General features: G+C 48.2%; 1 protein-coding gene across 1 annotated transcript; it reads right to left on the reverse strand.

The window, feature by feature from the left end:
* Window positions 1–15,909: 15,909 nt before the first annotated feature.
* Window positions 15,910–16,963, reverse strand: LOC117844209 (blue copper protein). Its single transcript, XM_034724968.2, has 2 exons — window positions 16,625–16,963; window positions 15,910–16,535 (listed from the first exon to the last, which is right to left on the reverse strand). The coding sequence occupies exons 1-2, from the start codon at window positions 16,797–16,799 to the stop codon at window positions 16,048–16,050; spliced, it is 663 nt and encodes a 220-aa protein (XP_034580859.1). The 5' UTR covers window positions 16,800–16,963; the 3' UTR covers window positions 15,910–16,047.
* Between the last annotated feature and the right edge of the window lie 10,375 nt (window positions 16,964–27,338).

Consider the following 27,338-nt stretch of genomic DNA (forward strand, 5'->3'; position numbering starts at 1 on the left):
TCCTACTTTATCCACCAAATACTGGTATTTATATAGTTGGGAGCTCTCTTGCCGGACTGCTGGAAAAAAAGGAAAGGAAAAGTGATCAACCAGTTATGTTCATGGAGCTCTCTCATCCACTTTACGCTATGAATTGTTGTAAGTTGGAGTATCTGCATTTACTGCTTTTGAAGATTTGTAGAAACTAGGAACTCAATTTACTAGTATTTCACAGTGCTAGCGCCAAGCGGACATGCGTCTTACGTCACTGCATAACACAGAGATCCCATCTCGGTCAGGCGGGCCAGCGGCATAGGCCGACAGAGGAGGATTAGGTCACGAAGCAGCCGCGAAAACGGCTGGAGTGCGTCCAGTCGTACGTGCTCACGTGAAGGGGGGCTCTGATGTTTTCTGTAGAATCCGTCCGAACCAGGTCAGTGAAACCACTTCAACATGCCAAGCCAAGATGGGATTGACCGGTTGACGACGGCCTCCTGGTTCTACGGCTGCGGAAGATGAGGCCCTCGCTTCGCTAGCTTTTGTCTGTCCGCGCGAGACCGAGTCTGAGAGCTCCGCGGACCGCAGCTGGTCAAAATTTTCCGTCTCTGTTTGGAAGATCTCCCCCCTACTGTTGACGAGCGATATTAGGGAAAGTTCATGGGTCGTAGGCTGGTCTGACGAGCGATGAAACTTCCAGGTATGGCTTCGCCGGCAAGCAGGTCTGCATGGTGGACGATACTACCTTCGCTACGATTTCCATGAAACTTTGTTCGAACTTTCAAATAGAGCAGGCGAATACAATTTTGACACTAGACGTGCGTGTGCCGTGCGCCCGTGCGCAGAACGAACCCCGGCAATTCACACGCAAGTCGGCAACAGCGCGACGCGATTTCGAGTAGTTTTGGCCTTTGGTTTCCGGCCAGCGGGATCCACGAGGACAAGACGTTTTTATTTAACGCCGTGGTCGGTTTTGTGCGCCTCACCGGTCACCGCCGTGCACGCGACGCGCGCAACCGGCCGCCGCCGCCCGCGCGCGGGGGGCGGGGGGCACGTGCCCGGTGCGCGCTGCGCGGTCCCCGAGCCCCGGGGGACGGCGGGCGGGCGGCGGCAGAGCGGCCAGGGCACGGCGCTTCCGTGCTCCCTCCGTTGTCTTTGCGCGCACGGCGCATCGGCACATGGGTGACGCCTCCTCCTCGTCGTCGGTCGAGTCGAGACGTGGACGCGCCCAGGTCTGAAACCGCCACCGCCAGGTCGGTCTCCGCGCTGGCGGGTTTTGTTTCAGCTATGTATGCTTTTGTCTCGGGCGACGCCGCCGCGTCGGTGTCGCCGTGGCGGCGCGATCTGATTTGGCACCGCCTGGGATTCTCGTACGGCGTCATGTCAGAATCTAGTTAGCTGTTTCCACGGGACCCTCGGCCCCTCGCCAATAATGCGCCGGACTAGCACCGGCACCGCCGCGCTGCGTAGGTTTTCGGTGGAGGGTTCAGATAGGCCTTTCAACGGAACACGGAGTCACCGCCAAGCAGTCAGATTCTCTCCGTGCTGTACGTGCTGATGCAACTTGAACTTGGCAAGCTCCTGAGGTTTTGAAGTGACCTGTAACTGTAAGCAAGAGGTGGTTGTGGCTGAGAACCGAAAGCATGCTGTCCTGTCCTGACTTGCTTGGTTGGACGCGGATCACTGGCCCAGATTGCTGTTTACATGTGGAACGCGCCAGAGCACCGCAGCCTACGACGAAAAAGCACCGACGTCTACAAGGTTTGGGCCATTTGCCCATTGCAAATGAACGTCATGCATGCAAGCACAAATAGATGCCACTGCCGCTCCATTTTGGGCCGATACCTCACCTTCTTACTTGGGCTGATATGGTCACATCACGACGCGCGTTATTGCAAGATTTTTTTTATTTTTTATTTTAGTATTTTGCAAAAATATATAGCCTAACAAAAAAATTGCAAAGGTAACTTCCTCCCTCTGGGCAGTATACTTTCAAAAAATCATAACTAATTTATATGAACTCGGATGGAGATAAACCTTATATGAAAATTGTAGCAAGATCTACAACTTTTTAGTTCAAACTTTTTTCATTGGTGTCATATTGGTGCTCAAATAATCAACAAAAATTCTTAGATATGGAATTTGTGTCGATTTGAGCACAAAGATAGCACTAAATGAAAACAGTTTGAACTACAAAGTTGTAAATCTCATCGATATCTACAAATTTCATATAAAGTTTATCTCCATCCGAGTTCATATGAATTAGTTATGATTTTTTGAATGTGTGTTGCCCAATTTCAGATCTAAAATTTGAATTTTAGATCTGAAACTTGTGTTGATTATATGAGCACCAAGATAATACCAAATGAAAAAAGTTTGAACCAAAAATTTATATATCTCGTCGAGATCTACAATTTTCATATAAAGTTTATCTCCATCCGAGTTCATATGAATTAGTTATGATTTTTTGAAAGTGTACTGACCTATAAGTGGGAAGTTACCGCCGATTCAACCGGCGGTAGGTAGCTAGGTATAGATTTGCCATTTTTTTTTGACCATACATTTTTGCAAAATACTAAAATAAAAAATATATAAAAAAATCTTATTGCAAGGCCATTTGACCCAACAAACAGCAAGCTGGGCCATCTCCATTTCCTGATGACGACTAGCACGAAGTCTAGCACACATATTTCCTGCTGTAGTGCTGTGTGGTATTCACGTTTTGCACTTTAAAATGCACACAACAAGGTCTCGAAAGCTAAATCGCGATTAGTAGCATGCCATTTCCCTAATCAAGATGGCAAATGTCAAAAATGAGTCTTAATCCTATCCAGAACACGTACTGAGGTGTCAGCCTAATATAATTCTATCTGTAACACATAACACAGTTCAGGCCGTGCTTCCCACTCCCATTCCAGCTTCCCTGCAATTATTTTCTGCAGCAAAAGAGTTGTAGGCTTCGTTGCTTCCTCTTATTCGTTTCCGAGCACTAGTGCACTACATATTGCACAACTCGCCACCCTCGAACCCCGCAGAGAAGGCGGCAAGCAAGCTCAAGGCACAGACAGACCAGCGACGACAACTCCACCAGCCGCCTCCGCCCGTCACAGCGACCGGCAATTTGCGGCGACAATGTCGGCCTCACGCTCCGCTCTCTCTGCCATCCTCTTCGCCGTCCTGGCAGCGGTCGCCTTCGCCGCCACGGCGCCGTCGCCTAGCCCCGACGGCGCCCCCGCCTCGGCGCCAGCGAACCTGCTACCCAAGGCTGCCCCGACCATGGCTCCCACCCCCGCGCCCGCGCCGGCCAAGATGGCCCCGGCCCCTGCTCCGACGAAGAATGCTGCCGCCCCCAAGGCCAGCGCCCCGTCTCCGCACCACCACGCCAGCTCGCCGCCGTCAGGGGCCCCGGTGGCCGGGCCTGCTCCCGCGCCCGGACCGAGCATGCCGCCAAAGAGCGCCGCGGCACCTGCAGCCGGCTCCGCAAGCCTCGTCGCCCTGGCAGCGGCTTTCGCTGCCGTCGCGGTGCGCGGCTTCTAAATTTGAGAGGGTGGCGGACGCTGTTGGCTGTTGCTGTTCTTTGTTTTGCTGCGGATTTGTTCGCTGTTCGTAATAAGCGTCCATCTTTGTTTTGGACGTCTCGTTTGATTTTGGTGACCTGATCCCGCTGTAAGCAGATCGGTTCATTGTTTTTGTTTGAAACGAAATCTGTTCAGTGTTTGTGCGTGATAGTTTTTTTTTCCTGAAAAGTATTGGAATTCACGGAATTTTGCGAAATTCAGCCGATATGTCCTTAACCGCAGCCGCAGCCTCCACGGCACCGGAGACGGCGGGGCCTCAGACCGTCAGACGACGGCCGGCTAACGGAAGCCGCTGGCCCAGGCTTGGCTGAGGAAAAGCTTGGCTCGACGAGCAGCTAGAACTCAGCTCAATCTAGGCTCTATTCAAGCTCGGCTTCAGTTAGAAAGCGAGCCGAGCTCGGATAGCTAGCACAAGAGTCGGCCCAATTTGTGCCACGGCCCATCAGAGCGAGCGCTAGCCCAAGAGGCCTAACGACTCTGTCTGACTGAAGCGCTAGCCCAAAGGTTTTCTGCACAAGAAGAGTTCTAGGCACATTCAGCATTTCAAAGCGTTTAAATCCTCCATGGCGTCTGCATTAACAAGTTTTCTGCTGACTGGAACCGCAAACGATGAACGCTGCCGCCCCCAAGGCCAGCGCCCAGTCTCCCCACCACCACGTCAGCTCGCCGCCGTGAGGGGGGCCGGTGGCTGGACCTGCTCCCGCCCCCGAACCGAGCATGCCGCCAAAGAGCGGCGCGGCACCTGCAGCCGGCTCCGCAAGCCTCGTCGCCCTGGCAGCGGCTGTCGCTGCCGTCGCGGTGCACGCCTCCTAGCTGTTCTTTGTTTTGCGCTACTGGTCAATTCCAGCCATTCCAGGCGTTGCGGGGCAAAGCGAGCGTTTCGTCATCCTCAACGTTGGTTAATACTGTAGTAGGAAGCATGCAGCGTGATACTCAAAAGTTAGTTTGCTAATATTTCAAAGAAAAAGAAGGCAGCTTGATCAGCTATATACGACCAAAGTTGTTAAGAGTCCTTCTGTTGGTCAAATCCGCTGAAAGCTAGAGATTCTCAGCTAGTATCTCTGAAATGCTTTTTTTTTGGACTACGGCAGGCAAGAAGCCGGCCTAAACAATTATAATGATAAGTAAGGTTGGTGCTTACATGATTTGTGAAAGAAGAGTATGAGAGAAAGGCAAGACTAATCTATTGTTATAATATTTTGAGACCACATTAGGAGGAAGGAGTCAACATGAGACTTGCACCGGTAAGCCCAAAGGCGAAGACCACATTGCAAACCGTTGCCAAAGCAGTGATGTGGAGGCCATTGAACACTAGGGCATCACGAGTTTTCCAAACATTCCATAGCACAGCGGTGATGATGGCTGATCGCACAGCCAGTGCCATGCTATCCGACAGAATGTTGAGGGTCTAGAGGTCACGGTAGGAGAATAGGTGTGGTGCGGCAACCCACCCAATGGCATGCCAAACCCTGACGGCCGTGGGACAGCGCAGGAGGTGATGTTAATCCTCATGAGCACCCCAAAAGGCACAGGTGGGCGACTCAATGATGTTCCGATGGTGTAGAAGGGCAGCCGAAGGAAGCCGATGGTGGTGCACGAGCCAAATGAAGTGCTTACAGTGCGGGCGACAGTGTTGTGCCAGATGAAGGCACCGAAGTTGTTGACAGGTCGTCGTTCCATATGCCACGCATAAAACCCTGCGGAGGAGAATGGCTGCATGGCAGCACCCATCCCTCGCCGATCCACCGTACCAGGAACAGGTTGTGCACTAGAGAGTGCCTCTTGCAGGAGATGGAGCTCCGCTTCTACAACCGCAGAAAGGCGCGGGTGGAGGAAGAACTCCCATTGATTACCAAGCCAGACGGAGGCAACCGATACGTTGGGCCGTTGGCAATAAGAGGGGTGCAGGGAAGAGCTCAGCTAAGGGTCGCGGACCAAGTGGGTGATCAAACCAAAACCAGCAGTTTGCACCATCACCAAAATGCACTTGGTGCATTGCCTGAATTCCGGCATGAGCTTAAGCAAAACAATCCAAATTGGTGTGTCCAGATGATGGGAATCGCCCAAATCACAATCAGCTGCACGGCCATAAAATTGCTAGAACCATCTTTGCCAGTTGGTTGCAGGGGGAAGGTGAAGCTTCACCAGTAACTTGAACAAGAGTCTCCGGTTCTGGATGGCTAGACCTTTAACGCCTAGACCACCATGGAGCTTGTTCCAGTAGACCATTTCCCAAGCGGCCTTGCATTGGCCCCTATTGCACTGGGATCCGCCAGTCCAGATGAACGCACGGCAGATTGCGAGTATCTCTGAAATGTACTCTACCACAAATGCAATGTGCTATAGGCAAATAAGTGAAGTGAAATAAGTAGTAATCGGCAACATCATAAGAGTCGTCGGCATTTTGCTTGATAGCATACTTGCGTTGTTGATCAACAAGTGCAGCTGCTGGCTGAAATTATTTATCAAATGTCCCTGAGCAGTTTAGAGAGCGCACCAATCGCGGTGACGACGGGGCCGCCGAGCAACGGCGCCAGCGTGCTCCTGTACTGCACGACGTCGAAGAAGCCATTGCCAGTGCACAGGCAAGCAGGGGTGCCGCGGGGGGAGAGCCATGCACCACAATCTTTCCATGTCGAACATGATCGTAGCGCCCGGCTCCTCGAAGAAGGCCACCGCTCCGAGCAGCGGAACGTAGCGTTCGCAGTCGTGACGGCGCTCCACCACCCGGAAAGTCCTCTCGACGTAGTGCCGGAGAACCCACTTCGGCGACGACGAGCGCGGGCGCCGATCCGGCAGAGCCCACACCTTGGTATAGCCAACGGAGAAGTGCACTTAATTACTGGAGGCACCCGTCGACCGAGAGGAATCCCCAGATCGACGGGGTGCCGTCGGGGAACCTCGAGGGAATGGGCGCAGGCATCGGGGGCAGGGCCACCTCCTGGAGAGCGCCGCTGGCGACGTTGTACAACATCACTCGGTCGTCGTCGCCGGCGTCGAACTTCCAGGCGACGGAGCCACCTCCGACGTTGCATGTGGTGATGAACCGGGTCGTCGGGTCGCTTTCGTCGTATCGGGAGACGTCCGGCAGGGTTTTCCACGCGAAGGTCTCGGACGAGAACACGTGGAAGCACCAGCTGTCGACGCGGCCGGATTGCATCAGCTCGCGCGTCCCGGCGAGGACGATCTTGAAGTGGCCCGACGCCGCCGGACCGTATACCAGCGAGGTCCGCCAGACCGTTCCGGGAAGGTACGGCCACGGGTCGAGCGTCGGGACCAAAACCCACTGGCAGGTGGCGGGGTTGTCGACCAGGAAGACTAGTGATCGATCCGCCTTGCCGAGCGAGAAGAGCACCAGTCCGCGCGTGCAGTCCGCGGCAACGAACTGCCTCGCCAGGACGCGGGTGACCGAAGGCGGCGTGGCGCCCTTGCCGCGAACAGGCATGAACTCGTGGTATGCCCCCCTGTGGCGTGCCAGGCATGCCAGATATGCTTTCTTCCACGCGCGAGCATCGTTGTCGGAGGTCCAGATACGCCTTCTACCACGCGCGCGTCGTCGTTGTCGTTGGACGCCGGGGAGCGTCGCCGGGGCGAAGAAGCCGTGGAGCGGCGCCGCGCGGGCAGCATGGAACCGGCCGAAGGCAGGGTCCTTGAAGCGCAGGAGCGCGTCGGCGGGGACGAAGGAGAGCACGGTGAAGACAGTGTCCTCCGCCGACATCACCTTATCCATGGACGCCGTGCGGTCTTCCTGCAGCGGCGCCGTGCTGCGTGCGTGATTGCTTGTATGAAAACTTGAAAAGTCCGATGAAGGTCCGCACTCCGCACGCACCTCTTTCATGGACGACGATCTTGCGGCGGCGACGACATTGCTGTCCTTGAGTTTGACGGCGTTGGCCTTCTCTAGCAATTCCTCTCGAGCCAGCCGTCACGGGGATATCTTGCCATGGATGATTATCAGAACGAAGCAAGATTTGCGTGAGCGAAGGGGGCTTCAACTATTGGAGTTACACAACTATTTAGAGGACGAAGTGGAACGGGAAGCGAGGTTAGTAATTAGTGGGGAGCGAGCGGTCGTCCACAGAAGCAAAGAAAGCGCGCACCGGCGTGCAGGGCCGTCTGTCGCATTTACTCGGGAGGCCAAAAGTTTCGCCGCTTCACGTACCGGCTCCGGAATCCAGATTTAAAGGAAGAGCATGACGGCGCAAAAAAGAAAAATGAGAGGGTGACGGACAGGCGGAGTATATGAAACGCTGTTGCTGTTATTTGATTTTGTTGCGGGTTTGTTTGTTTTTTGCAGTAAGTGTTCATCTTTGTTTGGGACGTCTCATTTGATGACTCTGGTCACGTTGTAAGCAGATTTGTTCATTGTTCATGTCCTTTTTGGTGACTCTGGAGCACTGAAAACTAGCAGGTTGTATGTAACTGAGAGCTCAGCTCTCCCATTTATGCTCTCCAACTTCTCGCCAGTGCCACTACCAGTATACCACGGACCACGCCACAGGAGATCTGGAGGAGTAAGGGACTCGGACGGCCGTGTAGGACGAGACGACTGTGACCGTTAGTTGCCTCAGCCGACTAATCAAGCCGAGCCATCAGCCGAGCCGAGGAAAAGCTGGAACTAGGAAACGAGCCGAGCTCGAATAGCCAGCACAAGAGTTGGCCCAATTTGTGTCACAGCCCATCAGAGTTGACCCAATTTGTTAGCCAAGAGGCCGAAAGGTTTTCTATATCCAGGCACATCCTCCCTCCGTGGCTTCTGCGTTTACAAGTTTTATGCTAAGACTGGAGCCGCATACGATAGTTTGATATAGCAAGATAAAAGCGCCACTGCGCAAATGAGCACCAAGCTTTTCAACAACAGGAACAGAAGCACCCCTTTTCGCCTAGGACTTGGACAGAAATTAGGAGAAGATGCTGAAACAGAAATTAGGAGCCGAAGTGACAGCACCGCGATTCAGAGCCGAAACCAGTTTCCTTCATCCAAGGGGACCTCAGCTCGAACAAACACATCAGCAGCACGTTACCGGAGACATGACCTTGCGCAATATAAGAGCACTGCCTCCATCCTGGTTGATCATGGCCCTCGTGTCTAGAGCAGCGCTGGCTGGAATATCACACAGCAAACCAGACCAAACAAGCCGAGCTCGAATAGCAGCTAGCACACAAGAGTTAGCCCAATTTTTGTCACGGCCCATCAGAATGAGCGCTAGCCCAGTAGGCCGGGAGTCACTCTGATAGGCCGAAAGGTTTTCTGTAAGAAGAGTTCTGGCTAGATTCAAAGCGTTTAAATCCTCAAGGGATTCTGCGTTTACAAGTTTTCTAAAAAGTGAGGTGGTCTGGTGTTCCAGCTGCTTCGACTGCTCCTGTGCACCCGAGCAGTTTGCATCCATTGGATGCACTACGACGTCCATTGTGCATCTATGCTCAGGTATACGGGAGCACCCGAAAACGACTATGGGGTCTAGTCCCCGGCCATATTTGATGACTTAATATCTGTGCAAATGGGGATTCGAACCATGGTTTGCCAGCTCCACTCTACAATGAGCTAGCTAACCAGGTTAGAGCCCATTGCAACTGGAGCCCATTTACAATGAGCTAGCCAACCAAGCTAGAGCCCAGTTGCACGGGAGCACCCGAAGAAATTTTTTTATTTTTATATTTTTTTTACAATTTTGCACAAATAAATAGTGGAACGAAAAATTTGCAGAAATAGAACTATGCCGTCGCTTGAAACAACGGTAAAAGGCTACCGCTTTCTCAACCGGCGGTAAGAGAAGCTACCGCCGTTTCACCAGGTGGTAGCTACCTTACCGCCCTCCCATCCGGCGGGCCGCATACAGAAACGAGCGGTGCGGGGACGATGCTGTTCCGCCGGTGGCCGCCCCAGCCTGTTCATTTGCACAAGCGCTAGCGAGCTAGAAGCCAGAGCGAGCGCGCTTGCGTGAGAGAAGAGGAAGGGAGGGAGGGAGAGAAGAAGGGAGGAAGGGAGAGAAGAAGGGAGGGAGGAGAAGGGAAATAAAGGAAGAGAGGGAGGAGGGGAGGGAAGGGGAGATTGAAGACCCGTTCCTCGCTTCGTTAGAGGTATTTTTTTCTAATCCTCTAATTTGGGTTAGCTCGCAGTAGATAGATCTATTAGTTAGTTTAGTAGGATTTGAGACATAGAAAAATGTAGGTTAGTTACCTTAGTCAGTTTAGTGAATTTAGCTTAGGTATTTAGTTGACAGTAAAATTAGTTTGTTGATTTATGTAGATTAATTTTAGATGAATATTATTTGCAATGTTAGGGTTATATTATGTATAGGTATTCAGAATGTAGTTGTTTCAGGGGTAGTTGGAATTATTAGATTTAGTTAGAATTTTTTTTCTTGTCGCGTATATTGACCCGATGTTAGGGTTAGATTAATGTAGTAATATTTAGTAATTGTCTATGGTAGTATTGTGTATATTGATCAAGTAAAATAAAATAAATTAGTTCGTAATTTTGGATTACTCTAAAATGGTTATTACTGGCGATGATAGAATTACATGTATGTATCGTATATTGAAATGTAGGTGTTGTTGGAGTTAACTGATGTAAGTTATTGAGAGTAATTTTCACTGTTCGTATCGTGTATATTGGCAGGCATGTCGAAAAGTTTATATTTCCAAGTGTTCTATGATCTGGGGGAGGTTAGATATGGTTCAGAAGGGGTAGATTTCAGTTGTTCTGCAAGTATTTACCAAGAGCAAGAGAGAGGACTTGGGGTTCAATATGCAAGTGGCTTTGTAAGGCTTTCGATCTTGATAGAGATCAAGTGAATCTGTCTGTTAGAGCTGTAGTGAGGAGACGGCCTGACATAAACTTTTGGGAGCTGATCCCGCTTGAAGGAATCTAGAACTACCGGGCTTATGTAAATGGTTGCACGAAGCGCGGTTTACCGCTAATATTGTATGTTCAAGTGTTCACGAAGGTTGGGTCTAGCAGTCAGGTGGAAGAAGAAGTGGAAGGTGCTGAAGTTGAAGCCGAGGAAGGTGTGGAGAGTATTGATGGGCAAAATGAAGAACATGATGAAGATGGGGCAGAAGAGGGAGATGTAGAGGATGATATTGCAACTCGTGAGCCAAATGGGGAGGCTTATGAGGGGGAAGACATCCCTGAGTTAGTTGAGCAGGTGGAGAGGGAAGGATAAGAGGCCAATGGTGCCATGGAGGATAACTCTTCAGATGAGGAAGATGCTTACCCTGTCCCGCAGAACTGGTCAACTTATGACCATTCCGCCCTACATGTCAATGTAGGAGAAAATATCCCTTGGGAGTACAAGGAGAATGAGGTTTGCGTAGGTGCTTTGTACCATAGTGGGGATGAGGTGAGGCAACTGTGAAACGATGATCCACTATATCTTTGCAGCGGCAGTTTAGGGTGGTGAAGAGCAACCCGACGGTGTATGGTGTCTACTGTGTGAGAAGCAATTGCCCATTTAGGGTGCACGCATACAAGGGAAAGTGGAAGGATTACTAGGAGGTGATTAGAGTGGTTGAGCACCAATGCTTGCTGGATGAATTGGAAGGAACAAACCGCAACCTCACTACTGATTTTGTTGCTTAATACATGTATCCTCAGATAGTAGAGAATCCCAGCTTCGAGCGAAGTCGATTGTTTGTTTCATAGAGGAGAAGTTCAAGTACAAGATTAGCTACCACAAAGCTTATAGAGCAAAGCAGAAGGCGTTAGAGATGAAGTGGGGTACGTACGAAGCATCGTATGACAACCTCTCTCTCCTGTTGCACACTATTTGCCAGAGGAACCCAGGAAGTTACGACGACCTGAAAGCCTATCCATGTGCTCAGTTTATAGGCAAACAGGTTCTGCAGCAGTCATTCTTGACCTTGGGTCCTTGCATTGAGGCTTTTCAGCGATGTCGCCCAGTCATTTGCATTGATGGTACATTTCTAACTGGAAGGTATAAAGGCACAATCTTGACAGCTATTGGGTCTGATGGTAACAATCAGGTGTTGCCGCTGGCAATCGCATTTGTGGAGAAGGAGTCTGTAGATAATTAGTATTGGTTCCTAGAGAGGGTGAAGCATATGATTGTGAAGGATGTGGAGGGTGTCGGCACTGACATTTTACAAGCATTCGAAGACTTACAGAATGGTAGTGTGTAGTGTTTCAGGGTGCCCATATGGCCAGACTTGAAGAGTAGGTGGTGCATGAGGCATATGGGAGCAAACTTTCATAGTCAATTCAAGAACAAGACCCTTATAAAAATATTCAAGCGGCTATGTACCTAGAATCAGGAGAGAAAATTCAACATACTATGGAAGAAACTTGATGAGCTTACAAAGAAACAATTCGAAGAGCTAGGTAAGAGGCCGGTAAATAGCGAGGCCGACCCCCCTATGTCTCTGGAGGACGTCGAACTCGATGGTCCGAATGTCAGGTGAAGATGGGGAAGGTCCATCAAGAGCTTCTCACAGTGGATTGAGCACGAGCCGAAAAAAAAGTGGGCATTACTCTATGACGAGGGAGGTGCTCAGTGGGGTATAATAACGATGCCCAGGCTACTGATTCGGTAGAGTGTAGAGTACTTCATAGGTTATTCAGTATGACAGCGGACGTGCTTACCCTCTCCTCTATCCTCTCAGCGAAGCAAAGGTGAGAACGACAAAGATGGGTGCAGAGGAATCCGCCGTACCCTACCTCAGTAGTGACCACGGCAAAGCTGAGTGCCGCATGCGTCGTGGATGGCTCGTCTGGTCGAGACCTCACTTCACCCAGGTTGGGCCCCGCCTCTCCCAAGTAGGCCGGTGCAGAGACTTTGATAGCTAAGCCAGTGTAGGCTATGATGTCCATGCATGTCCTTTTCCATTTGGCATTATGGATATGGTCCATGGACCATCTCAGTAGCGTTCTATATATGGGATGTTCAGGCAACGTTCACACGCACTACTAACACTACCCAACCTTAACCCACCATTTGCAGTGAGGTTGCGTCTCCCTCTAAGAAATGTCGTCGTGGAGGGAGGAGCGAAATAGGGTTAAACCATGGAATGAGCGCCCCAAATGCCACTGCGGCTTCCGTGCGTGGTTGCAGGTATGGGAGGATGACACACCCAGGGGGAAGAAGGGGTGTAGGTACTTCAAGTGTCCCGACATTGACGATAATTTCAAGGTTAGTTCATCCATTCATAAACATTTTACATACATTTTCTATGTACCAGTTTCTTGAACTAATAACGAATGAACATGTAGGTATGCACATTCATGGAATGGATAGATGCTAGGGCTATAGGGGGGGTGCCCATTTGGCCAGTGGTGCTGGAGACCAAAGTCCAATACTATGGAAGGATGGAAGCAGCTTGAGACGCGGCACATGCTGCTCGTCTCGAGGAAGAACGTTGTGTTCGCCAACAACAAATCCGTTTGAAGGGAAAGGAGGATCAACTGTAGAGACGGGCATGAGCAGTTAGGTGCTCGAGAGGTAGCACTAAAATGGTAGGAGGAAGAATTCGAAACTCATCAGGCGTAGCTCCTCCAGGAAGAAAAACGACAGAAGAAGATGAAGAAGCAGGAGGCAGAATGTTCCTCCAAAACAGCGAGGAAGGGGAAACTTCCCCGGTTCACCTAGTAGAATGTTACTTATCCTCCACTGATTTACATTACCTAAGACATTTTATCGTAGGGAAGGTGCTCTTTTAGGTTTGTCATGTTGGGCACCTCGGATGCTATTGTACTGTTGCTTGTACTGTTATAACATTTCGTCTTCTTGCTTCGAGTACTGAAATTCCACACTATTCCCATTACACTTCTCTACGGCTAGTACAATACTAAAAGAATGGTTTCCACTGTTGATGTGAACCCTTACTAAAAAGCCTACACTATAAACGGCAAGGACCCTGAACGTGAAGCCTTCTCAGACAGATAGGACTCCACACTGACACCTACATCCCTGCACCTGCAAAGCCTAAATGTACCATTCCTCAGGATGATTGAACACGACGGGGTACTGAGCACATGGGGTTGTAGTGCATCTCCATCTTAGCACTCCTTATATTGAACCCCCCTCTCCCATATCCTTCCACGCCACTGAGCACGAGTAAGAATCCCATATCCTTCCACGCTACTGAGCATGAGTAAGAACTATGGCATCCGCAAGAGCGAGAGGTCGTGGGAGGAGGGGAAGAGGAGGGGGTGCACCTATTCCAACCATCATTTGGCTAGGTTCTTTTGGCCCAACGGAGTATGAGGCACCCCTCGACGAGTTCCCTTTGGAGGACAGGGCTAACTACGCCCCTCCAAACTCCCTTAGGCCTTATGATGACTGCCAGGATGCGTGGCCAATATGTCACCATGGCGTGGCTTGTGTCGTCCAGCTCTATGATGGCTACGGTGATGGAAGCCGTTATTTCTTTCGATGTCCGTATGGGTTTGTGAGTCAAGTCATTACTTCATTACTCTTCCTAAGCTTCTCGTGCTGTAAACTAACATCACGTTCAGACTTATCTCGATGAAGGAAACTGCCGCTATGCTAAGTGGGTCGATCCACCACTTCTTGAGCCAACCCAGGAGTACATACACTACCTCAAGTGCAAAATCTTTGACCTGGAGTATAAGGTCAATAATCTTCAATCCGAAGTTGATGCAAATCCTTGGGCGGTCGACATCGCAGGTGATTTGATTTGTACCGATTCATGGTACAAGTGCCCCTACCACCATAACAAGGATCAACCCCCGTTTCCGCCATCCTCTGCGGGTGCTGGCTACTATGGAGCTGGGCCGTCACATCTCTCGCAGAGCTAGTTCTACTAGAAAGTAGACATGGCTCTTTCCCCGACTATTTCAATTACCTAAGGCATGCTAGGTTTAGCAACAACACTGGTTTAGGATAGCATCCGTGCCGCACATGTCACTGCAATCTATAATTATTTGTTCACCCCGGAGCCGTTCTTGTTCGTATGTTCTGCACGTATTTTGTTTGTATCTGTTGTAATCTCGCTGCAAACAGCTATGTATCTAATGGCAGGGAGTTAAATCATTTTCAATTATTTCGTTCAATCACTCTACCTCTCTCAAATTACGAAGTTACATATTGCAATGAAACTACATATTTCACTTTTAAAAATATCAGACAAAATTACACGAAACATAACTAATAAAAATTAAAACAGAGTTATAGGCAGTTCATTAAAACAATGCAAAAATACTAGGCTGGGCCAGTGTAACACCTCTAGTGCTTAGGCATTTTATTAGTGCTAATCATCTACATGGCACGAGTAATTAGCATCTTTCTTGAGTGCAAAATCGTGCTTAACGAAGTTGGTTAATGCTTTCACTCATGTGGTGTTCGTACGTGAATTGAAAGCTAAGTGCAACAAGGGCTTGACCTGTTTTCCAAGTGACAAAAACAAAAAAGGGGCATATTTCACTTTTAAAAATATCATACAAAATTACACGAAAAATAACTACTAAAACAGAGTTATATCCGGTTCAACAGCTATAACCATTTCAACCGGCTATAGCATCCAACATCAAATAAACCCGGCTAAAATAGACCCTTGGAGCCTGCTGCCGTTCGAACGGCAGTAGCCCAAATACCGCCGTACGAAATGGTGGTGACAGGCTACAACCGTTTCAAACGGCGGTAGGAGGTCGCGCATCAGTCAAGCCCTCCTACCATCGTTTCAACTGGCGGTAGCGGCGATACCGCCGCTTCAACCGGCGGCATAGATCCATTTCTGCAAATTTTTGATCAACTATTTATTTCTGCAAAATCGTAAAAAAATATAAAAATAAAAAATATTCGCACCCGAAGCAACTGGAACACCATATCCTCTCTTAGGCGCCACTGCGAAAATGAGATCGAGCTTTTCAACAACAGAAACAGAAGCTCCACCACTACTACGTAGCTCTTCATGTTGAAGATCAATTTTTATTTATCTTTGTACCCCACCGAAAGCTCTGGCCCGTCTGTTTGGATAGGGCAGGTAATACACTTCTTCCAACGGTCTAAATTAAGACCTCTCATGTGGGCTTCGCTATTCCAAAATCCAAACACTACATCTCGCATGCATATGCGCTTGAAATGTATTTTGTGGCACTTTCTGAATATTCAGATATTTTTTCTTTTGTAAAACATTTTAAAAAAATTGCAACAGCTGTGAACTTGTTTCGCTTGGTGAGCGGTGACGATCAATATGGTGACAGGTGAGTTTAATTCTATCCGAAAAAATATGCTTTGTCAATAAAAGATTTTGTTCGGCTCATGGGCCTTCACTGGCCGTATAGGTACGCATAGCCGTGCATAGTAGGCACACTGTTGGTGTTGGTTTCAAGACAATTCAACTGGCTCAACGAAAGTGACAGCACCGCGAGTCAGAGCCGAAACCAGTTTCCTTCATCCAAGGGGACATCCGTAACAAAGAACGAGCACATCAGTAGCACGTCACCGGAGACATGACCTAGCTTAGCTATATCTAGCACTGCCTCCATCCTGGTCGGTCATGGCCCTTGTGTCTAGAGCAGCACTAGCTGGAACATCATACAACAAACCAGGCCAAACCCGGCCAACGACGCCGAACCGAGGCCGGCCGCGCTGGGGTACGACATGAACGGCGTCGTGCCCGGGGTTGCGGTGGTGCCTCCCCCGCCACCTCCAGAGCACGTCGGGGTCGTCGGCGTCGTGTACGGCGTCGGCGTGGTGGTGGTCGGGGTCGTCGGCATCGGCGTCGTGTAGGGCGTGGTAGGGGTTGGGGACGTCCTCGGCGTCGTCGTCGGGGTCGGCGAGGCGGGGGAGGAGGAGCCGCCGACGGTCACGGCGAGCTTCATCCCGGCGCCGCAGTGGCCCGTGATGCTGCACACGAAGTAGTGGGTGCCGGGCGTCTTGAGGGGCACCGTGGTCGCGCCGCTGCTGTCGGATCCCAGCGGATTCGCCGCCGTGCACGCCATGTACTCCGCCGCGCTCACCTCCACCACCGTGTGCAACCCTTTCGCGTAGTTGAACACTGCCACCGATCAAACACAGACTCGTGAGCCGTCTAGCTAGCATGCATACATGCGCCAAGTATGAGAGCGCGTGTACAATTATACATACCGAGGCTGTCACCGACTTTGAAGGTTTTGGAGGCGGTCCATGAGGTGTAGTCGACGCCGGTGGTCCAGCCGGAGCCATCGCCGACGGTGTAGGAGGAGGCAGCAGCCGTGGAGGAGCAGGTGGCCACGAGCAGCAGAACTGCCAGAGGCAACCGAGAGACCCAGCAGGAAGTCATTGGGTTGAGCACCGCTGATCAGACAAGAGTTTCCGAAAGCAGCTGGCTTTACTTTGGATGGCGTTGCGCCGCACTAGCTAATGAGAAATTGGGAACTGACGACGCAGAGACGACGGGAATATGGCCCCTATATAACAGCGCCGATCGCAACGCGGAGTTGGTGGCCAATAGGCTTTCACCGGCTGTGTGGGAAGGAATATAACGAGCCGCTTTACCTATGAGGAAATGAAACGCTTTCGCTGCATGAATAGGACGGCGATTGTTGTTCAGGCTCTGGCTCTTTGTGCCACCAACCGATGACAAGATTTCATGATTAAGTTTCAGGAACAAGTTTTGCATCATAAGCAACAGGACTTTGGGTCAGCATGGATCTTGTCGTCTGCTCATCGAGCAGGGAGTTCATAGATTTGGGAGTTCATAGATTTTGTTGTATGATCTCACACACATTTCTCTCTGCTGCTTAGGAGGGTTTATTTCAGCTTTGGCTTCATCTTATTTCACGCAAATCGAGACACTGTAGCGTGAAGCCGTTTGTAAGCCGGGACTAAAATGAACTAGAAGCCGGGTGAAGCCAGTTTTTTTAGCTTCACCGGCTTTGGCTTCACCGGTGAAGCCGTTTTGGGATGAGCTGTGCCAAAGGGGGCCTAACTGAATGCTTTGAGTAAATCTTACTCCACCAGGCTGCGTAGTATCTTTATGTTCACAGATTCTTAAAACCTCTAGAACATCGGATCTTAAACGGGTGGCTCGGATGAAACTCCACCTATTTTATTTACAGATTCGCGGGCTGAGGGAGATATGCATCGAAGACACCTTTATAGCTTTGAGGCTATTTGGTCTTTTAGGTGCGATATCTTTTCATATGATAATCGGCCAAAGTGAAGTGAATCTGATTGTATCCGGTGCCGGCGGTGTGGCATCTGATTTTTCCTCTTCACATGGAGATCGGATGGGTTAAGCTACCTAACCTTTTGACAATGACTCCACACTTGCATAGTTGCATGTCGATCGAGGACGTTGCAGGATGGCAAGACCTTACATATTTTCCATGTTCATGACAGAGGACTTGAGAAATGCTTCAATTTGAACCTACACCAATCAATGAGCAGTTAACTGATACTAAGAAATAGTGTATATGCTTTCCGTCATTGATCAGCATGACCTGACCTAAACATCGCTTGGTTGTTAGGTGAAGGACAGTGCGATTAGACCCCGATTAGAAGGGAAAATGGAAGTATTTGCTGCAGTCGCAGTGATGTGCTGGTCCAGGGTTTTTTAACGGCTATCAAACAGGGTACTGATGGGCTGATGCAATCTCGAAAACCGGTCGTCTGGTTACCGGGCATGGACTGATTAGGTTGGACTCAGGATCACCAAAGAGGACAAACCATGACTGTACTTTCGTACTCTAAATGCAACCTGATTGTACGAGCTCTCTAAATTGAAGCACCAAAATCTATGCTATGATCAAAGTTACACGCGCATCAGCTTTCTTTCATTCCGGATGACACGATCTACCGAGATGTTACAGGTGCAGGAATAGAGATTCTGCAGTTCAGCACAAAGCTCCTCCTAGTCTTCTTTTTCAGTCCATACTTTCCGTCCTCCCTTTTCTTTTGATCGGTTTCATCAGTTCAGACTGGAGAGAGCACGACGAACACCTGAATTTAAGGCCTGTGTGAGGGCTCTGCTGCATCCTTGGTTGGATCAGTCAACCCCCAAAGGTGCCTGTAAACTGTAAAGTTTGTTCCTGATTTTCTGTCGGTTGCTTTTGTGCGGCGGCTTACCGAATTAAATATCCAAACGAATCACTCGGTGTTTATATAGCGCTCAATTGAGTACTGCATGTTCGTGTTTGGCTTCCCTGCTTTCAAGTGTAAAGCATACCTCGCTAGTACTCCTCTTGGCTCCACGAGGAGCGCTCGATTTTCTAGTCACCGATTCCTTTCTGGTTTTATGGTTAAAGGAAGGCACCGAAGCCCAGGTTTTGGCCACTACGGTCAAGCAACTCGAGTACTTAACCCAGGTAAGCTGTAACCCTGTTGGTCTAGTGGTGTGCTGCTTTGGTCCGACTAACCAAAAGAACTCTGCTACTGTCGTAGCTCAAAACCTCAATGGGACGAAAGGGCCCCGAGAGACCTGCGCCCGTGATGGCGCAGTAGTTGACTAGAAGGTGTTGGTCGACCGGCCGGTGAGCGTGCGCTTCAATACGACCTCATACAGTGGTCAGTGGTTGCCGCTCCTCCGGACGTCCTCCCCCTGCAGACGGAGCAGGGAATTTTTTTATTTTTTTTAATTTTGCATAAATATATAGTTGGATGAAAAAAAGTTCCGGTTTGACCATTCCGTTCCCTTTTCAAACTCCACTTATTTTCATATATTTATTCCAAATCAGACGGGGAAATGCACTGGTCTGTTTTACTGAGAAGGTCTACAGTTCGAATTCTCTAACAATAAACGAATACAGTTTATGTATGGATTCCGGTAAAATACCGGTACTCTATTCCATAAGAGTCAAATAGTAAGTTAAGATGAGGACGTATCATCATAAAAATAGAGTTGCAAATCTAGGCTATTGCCGCCGGCTGAGCCGGCGATAAGGCCCTACCGCCGCCTCAGCCGGCGGTAAGGCCCTCCCGCCCAACGGTCAACAAGCGCCGTAACTGCTGCGCGTGATTCGAGGCACGGTCGCCAGCCCATGTGGCGGTAAGGCCCTTACCGCTGCCTCAGCCGGCGCTAACGCCCTTTCCGTCGCCTGGGCCGGCGACAGTCGCCCCCTACAAAAGCCGCCCGCGCCCCTCCCCTTCCCCCGCACCAGAGCGAGCGCTAGGCAGCGTGAGGTAGAGAAGAGAGAGGAAAGGAGGGAAGAAAAAAAGAAAGAGAGGAGAGGAGGAGGGAAGAAAAAAAAGAAAGAAAGGAGGAGGAGGAGGAGGAGGAGGGAAGAGAGGAGGAGGAGGAGGGTAAGAGGGAAGGAATTTCTTCCGTCTTTCTCAGGTAAATCTTTTTAATCTCGTAGTTTAGTTAAGTATAGTATTGTATAATATAGTTTAGTTTAGTTTAGTTTAGATCTAGATTTAGAAATATTAGTGGATCTGAGATTTAGAAATATTAGTAGATCTAGATTTAGAAATAATAGTGGATCTAGATCTATACTTAGAAACTTTTAGCTGTATTTAGATATAGGAAAATGTAGCTTAGTTAGTATAATTGATTTAGCTTATATAGTAAAATAGAGTCAGCATTATTAGATTTTTATTTGTTATGGTAAATGGCTATGATAAATGTAGTTAGCAAATTCTGATATTTTGGTTAGGTATTATATTGTAGTTTTTAGGTAACAATATTAGATTTGTTTATTTTGATAAATGACTAAACCTAGTTAGTAAATTATGATTTTTTGGTTAGGTATTCGAATATAGTTTTTCGGTAACAATATTAGATTTGTGTGTTCTGGTAAATCACTGTGTAAAATGTAGTTAGTAAATTATGATTTTTGGTTAGGTATTACAATATAGTTTTTCGGTAATATTATTAGATTTATTTGTTGTGGTGCATGCCTATGATAAAGTTAGTTAGTAAGTTTGGTTTAGTGTTACATAGTTGTTTGTTTATTCAATTGAGGTCGTTATTGTAGTTAACTTATGTTACATAGTGCTGAGATTAATTTGGACTGCCCGTTTCATGTATGTTGCCAGGCATGTCGGATAGTGTAAATATTCAAGTGTACTATGGGCCGGGGAGGTTAGATATGATCCAGAAGGGGTTGATTTGAGTGGATTTCCCTGTTTCACCAAGTGTGTTCCAAGAGGAAGAGAGAGAACTTGGGGGGCATATGCAAGTGGCTTTGTAAGGACTTAGGTGTTGATAGAGATCAAGCGGATATGTCTGTGAGGGTTGTAGTGAAAAGACGGCCCGATATAAACTTTTGGGAGTTGGTTCCGCTTGAAAGAACTCCGAACTATCGGACTTACATAAATGGTTGCACGAGAAGAGATTTACCAATCATATGGTATGTCCAATTTTTCATGAAAGGTGGACCTAGCACTCATATTGAAGAACAAGTCGGAGGTGATGAAGTTGAAGCGGAAGAAGATGTGCAGAGTAATGCGGGTGGAAACAAATAACTTGATTACGACTTGTTATTTTTTATCATTTGTAGGATTATGATGTGTACGATTATCTTTATGTGCGAAACTGCTCTATCTAGATAAGAAGTTAAATGCTTTTCATTGTTCGCCTGCGTTCACTATACAAGTCTAAACATTTCTCAATTAAGAATTAAAAGCATACAATTAAAATAATCGATCAGTTCGAATGAAAATTGTGCGGCAAATAATGGAGTACATGACCTAAGCACAACATAATGAAAGGTCCAACAGTACACAACATTATCCATGAATAAACCATGGACACACAACGAAAGGTCCAACCGCACACAACGGAGTACTAGCCAATAACAGAGTCTACTGAGTACAATGATACCACTTTCCCTTCCTCAGGGCATCGGGGTTCTCCTCGATCGCTGCTTTCGCTCGGTGTGCACGCTCAAGCTTCCTCTCCCTCTCCTCCCTCTCCGCAGCAAGATGCCTTCTTTCCTCCTCTTCCTTGTGCTCCTTCTCTGCAGCCTCCTCTCTGAGCCTCTTCTCCATCCTCTCCTTGTTCTCTACCGCCCAACGCAACATGTACTGCATCTCCTCCTTATCCTCAGGCTTCATCTCAGTATCAATCCACTGCTCAAAATCACAGAGCGGTGGAGGGGTCTGCAGCAAACGGAATAGTTACAAAACAAAAAAAACATGCAGGATGTCATAGGACAATAAAAAAATTAACAAACATCATCGATTACTCACCATCTTGTTGATCCAGCGCTAACGAAGCGTAGGCTCAAATTGAAAGTTGGAACACATCCAATAACTTTGCCTATACATGTCCTCTTCATCGGACTTGGCTACCTTGCAAGGATCGCTGCAAAAGCACAGGGGCACTGGAACACTACTAGGCAGAGGCAAAGGGTCGAAGGCATTTCCGGTCAACGCAACACCAATCCACCTTTACCATTTTCATTGTAAGAACCAGAAGCAACTAAGATTAAATCATACGACTAAAAGTTATTGTAATAACGTGCAGTGAGATTACCTTGGTTTCCTAGCTTTTTCACGCCTTGGCATCCTACAGTTATATAATAAAAATATTAAAATTTCATGAAACTATACTACTAAATACTTCTAGATCTAAATACTAAACTATGAACTAAAAATCGAATCTACTATACTAACTAAGCTACATTTTTAACATCTAAAAGCACACAACATATCTGTAGATCTAAATACTAAACTATGAACTAAATACCGAATCTACTGTACAAACTAAGCTAGATTTTTAGCATCTAAAAGCACAAGATATTTTTAGATCTACTATACTACGACATTGAAAAACTTACCTGGTGCCTAGGAGACTTCTTCCCCCTTTTTTCCTCTCTTTCTTTCTTCCTTCCCTTCCTTCTCTCCCTGTCTGGTTTTCCTCTCAAAAACAGCAAGTCTGGCTCAAGAGTTGGGAGGCTTGAGGTCTGGCGGGGGATGTTACAGGGGGAACCTCCGTTGGCCCAGGCGGCGGTAAAGGGCCTTATCGCCGGCCCAAGCGGCGGTAAGGACCCTTACCGCCTGCACGCTTGTCGTACCGTAGCGGTGCAGGAGGCCAGGTCCTTACCGCCAATCCAGGTGGTGGTAGAGCCTTGTCGCTGGCCCAGGCGACGGTAAGGACACACGCCCGCGGTGTCGGCACCTTACCGCCGGCTGAGGCGGCTGTAAGGCCTTAGCGTCGGCCCAGCCAGCAACAATAGCCTAGATTTGCAATTTTTTTATCCGACTATATATTTTCTGCAAAATCAAAAAAAATATAAAAATATAAAAATTCCAGAAGCAGGAGTTGTTGTTGGACGAGCGCAGCGTGGCCCGTGGGCTGTGCCCGCCATGGTTCGTGCCACGGAAGCCGTCTAGTCAATTCTGACCCAACTCTAGGTTTGCGTCCGGCCCAGGAACGGCCTTGTTCGCTGTTCAGTTCAGTTCCTGTCTTGTCTTCAGATACAAGATCTGAACTCGTAATTCTGAATTCACCAGAGTAACACGAGATAATTGTGACAGAGCAGAAAGTCCAGCAGTACGAGGTGGAACAGTATCTTCAAGTTCATTTTCTTCACTTCTTTTTTCCTCCTACATGGTTCTTACACGCCATTCAGTCACTGTCCGTTCTAGCCTCTGAATACAGATCTACAGGGCATGCAGCATACCGGATAGGCGGATACCCATACACATCGTCCGGCAGAATTCGGGAATGGGTAGAAATGAGCCGCGGTTACTGCGTCCTGCAATTCGGTTGACGTGACTCCTCCTCCATCAGAGTTGCACACCTGCTCCATCCAACTATTCCATCCGGAGGCTCGGATCCCAGTGCCACTTCTTCAATGAACAACAGTAACAGTTGCTCGTCACTTTACACGAGCTGAATTTGCTCTCACTTTCCCGTCGCTACTGTTCGCGCGAGCCTGCCGCCCACGAACTGAGAATGTGATGATATTCTCTCTCGCGCAGAACAACCATCCCTTTGCAGGATTCAGAGCAGGCAACTGCATGCCCTCAACCTGAATGGTCCTGCTCTAAACCTCTAAGACTGTTTGCAGGGGAACCCCTGGACACAAGTGCCAACTGCTTTCTTCGTGCTCGAACCCTTTTTCCAGTCAGTCCCTCCCCATTGTCGCTTGTTAATTCTGCAATGATTTTTCATAAAGATGGGGCGACGCAGTGGAGCACAGGAATTGATCGGTTGAAGGGACCAGGGTAGCTTTATCCCTGACAAAGTCTTTCATGCCGCGCGAAGCAGCAGCAGATGACATGTTTGCCTTGCCCTACTTGTCGATCGACGCTTCGTCCAGTAGTAGACTACAGACAGGTGATGGCACGCTAGATTGATAGGCCTTTGAGCAAAACAATACATGTATACGTAGCTGGATGATCCATATCTTGATATCGGATGGTGTGGTAGGTAAGACGTAGTGTATCTGAACTGAAGTGTGTTCAGCTGTTTATAGTATACTTATATCTGTCTGCATACATTATAGTTTTCCAAAAGGAAAAAAAAAATTCCATTACTAAAAGTGGTTGTGATACATGCTGACAGCTGCATGAAGATGAACTTGCATTGCAGCCGTATAGGATTATGACACGTAACATGGAGAGTTTGGCCTCTCTCTGCTTAATATGCAGAACTGAACCTGCGTGCTCTGATTACTTTATCTCTTAAGCTCAATTATTGAGGCGTACGTATCTAACAGCAAAGGCTGTCCACCGAGACACGTATGCTGCCCCCATCTGAATTTTTATACGCTGTCTCTCCAGCCCCACCCACCGTGGATCTGATGCCGGAAATCCTTGTGATGGTAGCGTGCCATTGGCATGTTTCCCGATTGGAAACGCCATGGGCCACTTAAGAATTAACGATTTCTTTCAGACGTCACAAAATGTGCTATCCTGGGGTCTAATACTACTCAGCTCAGGTATGCCCAGAATTCCTGCATGCAGCGGCATGTGCTTCCTCCGATTCTACCGTATTGCCTGCCTTCAGACAAGGGAATGTATAATGGCGTAGCCGGCTCAGGACAAGATCCAGTTGTACGGACCTTGTCTTGCTCTGCAACTTTCTTCAGGCTGATCCATATCGTTAGCGCCAGGCCCTGCGAGCGAATGATTCCTTGCCCTACCTGCAATATACAGCAGGAGTTTATGCTGCAGGTTGGAGTAATTGTCTACGATTAGGCAGCTTAGGGGAATCGCTAATGAATTTGCAGAGAAGATTTTTCTTCGAAGGCGACGCATCTCGTTGTCTGAATTTAGAAGTAAGCAAACGGAAAATGCCTTGATTGGGTGGTCTGCAAAAGCCTAATTCCAAAATCTGTGGGGGCCGGTCATATGGCCTTTTGCGGATTTGCGTTAGTAGCCGAGTTCTCAGTGGTCACGCCACATGTCATACTACAGTTGCATGATGTGTATCAGTGTATGCTTGTCACTAGTCATCAGTCATCATTCTGAAATTAAGAAAAACAATAGCTCATTTAATTGTAATTGTGGTCCATGATCATTGCAACATTGGGGCGGCAATATCCTACACCGATCCAGGGCAGCAGCTTCCAACAGTGGTGGATGCAGGCTAGGGCCATGTGGAACGGGCAAAAGCGAAAGGGCTTTGACACCTTGGTGGTGCTCATTACATGGGAGGTTTGGAAAGAGAGGAATGCAAGAGTGTTCAGAGGTGCTCCACTGCAGATTGATCGCCTGCTCCTGAAGATCAAAACAGAAGGCGAGTTGTGGATCATGGCGGGAGCAAAAGACCTGCGTTGTCTAGTGAGCGAATAATCCACTCTCAGTCCTGCCAATTCAGCCCCTCATTTAATCTTGGTCGATCACATTCTGTAATAGAATCTTAGCAAACGCTCAAGCGCTCCCATATGCGTGTTGTTGTAAAATGTTCACTCTTTCTATCTTAATACAAATGTGCGCAATTCTCTTGTGTATTCGATAAAAATTAAGATCATAATATTTCAAGAAATCAATGTTCAGAAACAAGTTTCAGTGCATAGCCATGCAGCTTTCTTTGACACTGCAATTTATTTTCCAACAAAAATCACTAAAAAATAAAAGGAATTGTAATTCAAGGACATGTACTACAGACCTTCCACGTTGCGCTGCTTCTGCGTCTGCTGATCAGCATATGTAGCCAGGTTTTGTTTGCCCCGCAAGTGTCAGGCTACAAATCGAAGGAACAGGTGGGTGTAGGGCAGGACGTGAAGCAAAGGTACGCGCTGTAGCAGCTGAGGTAGCTGGTGGAGCAAAACACAAAGGCTGGCATATGCATGCACGAAAGACTTTGGTGTCAGGTGCACCAGTTCGTAGGCATGCACGTCCTAGTAACATTCTTTTCAGTCACAGTAGCCACACTACCACAGTGCCGTCCGTAATGGGCTTGTTTGTTTTTATTTACCTCCGCTCTTTTCACGGACTCATTGTCCCTACATGGGGAAAAAGAATAGCTATCTTTCACCTCTCAGACCCTTGCAGCAAAGCTGTTCATACTTCTGTTAGATATATGGATTTGGTCCATATAAATAATTTTGAATAAATCTCAAAATTTATTAGCGTAAGAGATGGTACACCATCCATTAGTCTCGTATTGCTAATAGACGAAGGTATTTGTCTCGTATTGCTAATAGACGAAGGTATTTGGGGTTTTCCTCCCTATATATATGGACCACCTCCCTCATGGAAAAGGCGCATCATAGACTACTATACGGGAAGGCTCAAAGGTTAGGGTATTCCCAAGGTAGTCTATATGAGTTAGGTTTTGCTTCTTCTCGCTGCTATGCCGCCACCGTAGTCAACTCCATCCCGAGCGCTGGCGTGCACTGGCGAACGGGAGAGTAGGTCCCCAGAACCTCTCGCTCTTGTGATTCTGCACCGGGAGAGGGTGAATAAGGTTTTTGGGAAGCGCTCCACGCGATTGCTCAAGGTCTTCACCACGGCTCGTCTTCCATCCCAGTCCGACGTTGCGGAGTACCATCATCTTCGATGTCGTCTACTATGTTCCGTCCGCAACACCGTCGTCATTCCGTCAGCACCACTTTTCATCACGGCTGCACCCGCTAAGTACATACACCGTGATCCGATCTGTTATTTCAGCATGTTTTCTGAGATAATGAAGTTGTGCTTGTTATTGCCTAATATGTCAGAGATTTGCATGCGAGGTTTTATTCTTGTTATGATAAATCTAGTTCAGAAATTAATCATGCAGTTGTCGAATTTTCCAACAATCCAAAAACCTTATTTTAGGCCATATGTTGATTTTGATATGGCTGGTTCGAATTTTCCAACAATCAAAAACCTTATTTTAGGCCATATGTTGATTTTGATATGGCTGGTTTTGCTGAGTCACAGTGGCCGGAAAAATTTACTGGTGTGAACTTTAAGAGGTGGAAATTAAAGGTTCATATCTGGTTTAATGCTATGAACATCTGAGACACGAGGCTTGGCAAACCTGAAGGCGAACTTACTACTGAAGCGCAGAAAAAGTTCGATGGTGCCAATAACCTTTTTGTGGGATGTATCATTAGCAATATATCTGACTGTTTGGTCGATGTCTACATAGACATGACAAATGCGAAGATGCTGTGGGATGCTCTGGTTGCAAGATATGATGCAGCAAATGCAGGCAATGAACTATACCTCATGGAGAGTTTCCATGACTACAGGATGGTGAACAACCGTTTTGTGGTAGAGCAGGCCCACGAGGTGCAGTGCATTGTGAAGGATCTTGAGCTCCTTAAGTGTCAATTACCCGACAAGTTTGTGGCTGGTTGCATAATTGCAAAGTTGCCTTACTCATGGAGGGACTTCGCCACTACTTGAAACATAGAAGACAGGAGATATCAGTTGAAAATCTGGTAGCGTCTCTTGATGTTAAGGAGAAAGCTCGGAAGAAGGACACTGCTGAGAA

This window comes from Setaria viridis, chromosome 1 (genome assembly GCF_005286985.2).
Source record: "Setaria viridis chromosome 1, Setaria_viridis_v4.0, whole genome shotgun sequence".
Taxonomy (NCBI): Eukaryota; Viridiplantae; Streptophyta; class Magnoliopsida; order Poales; family Poaceae; genus Setaria; species Setaria viridis.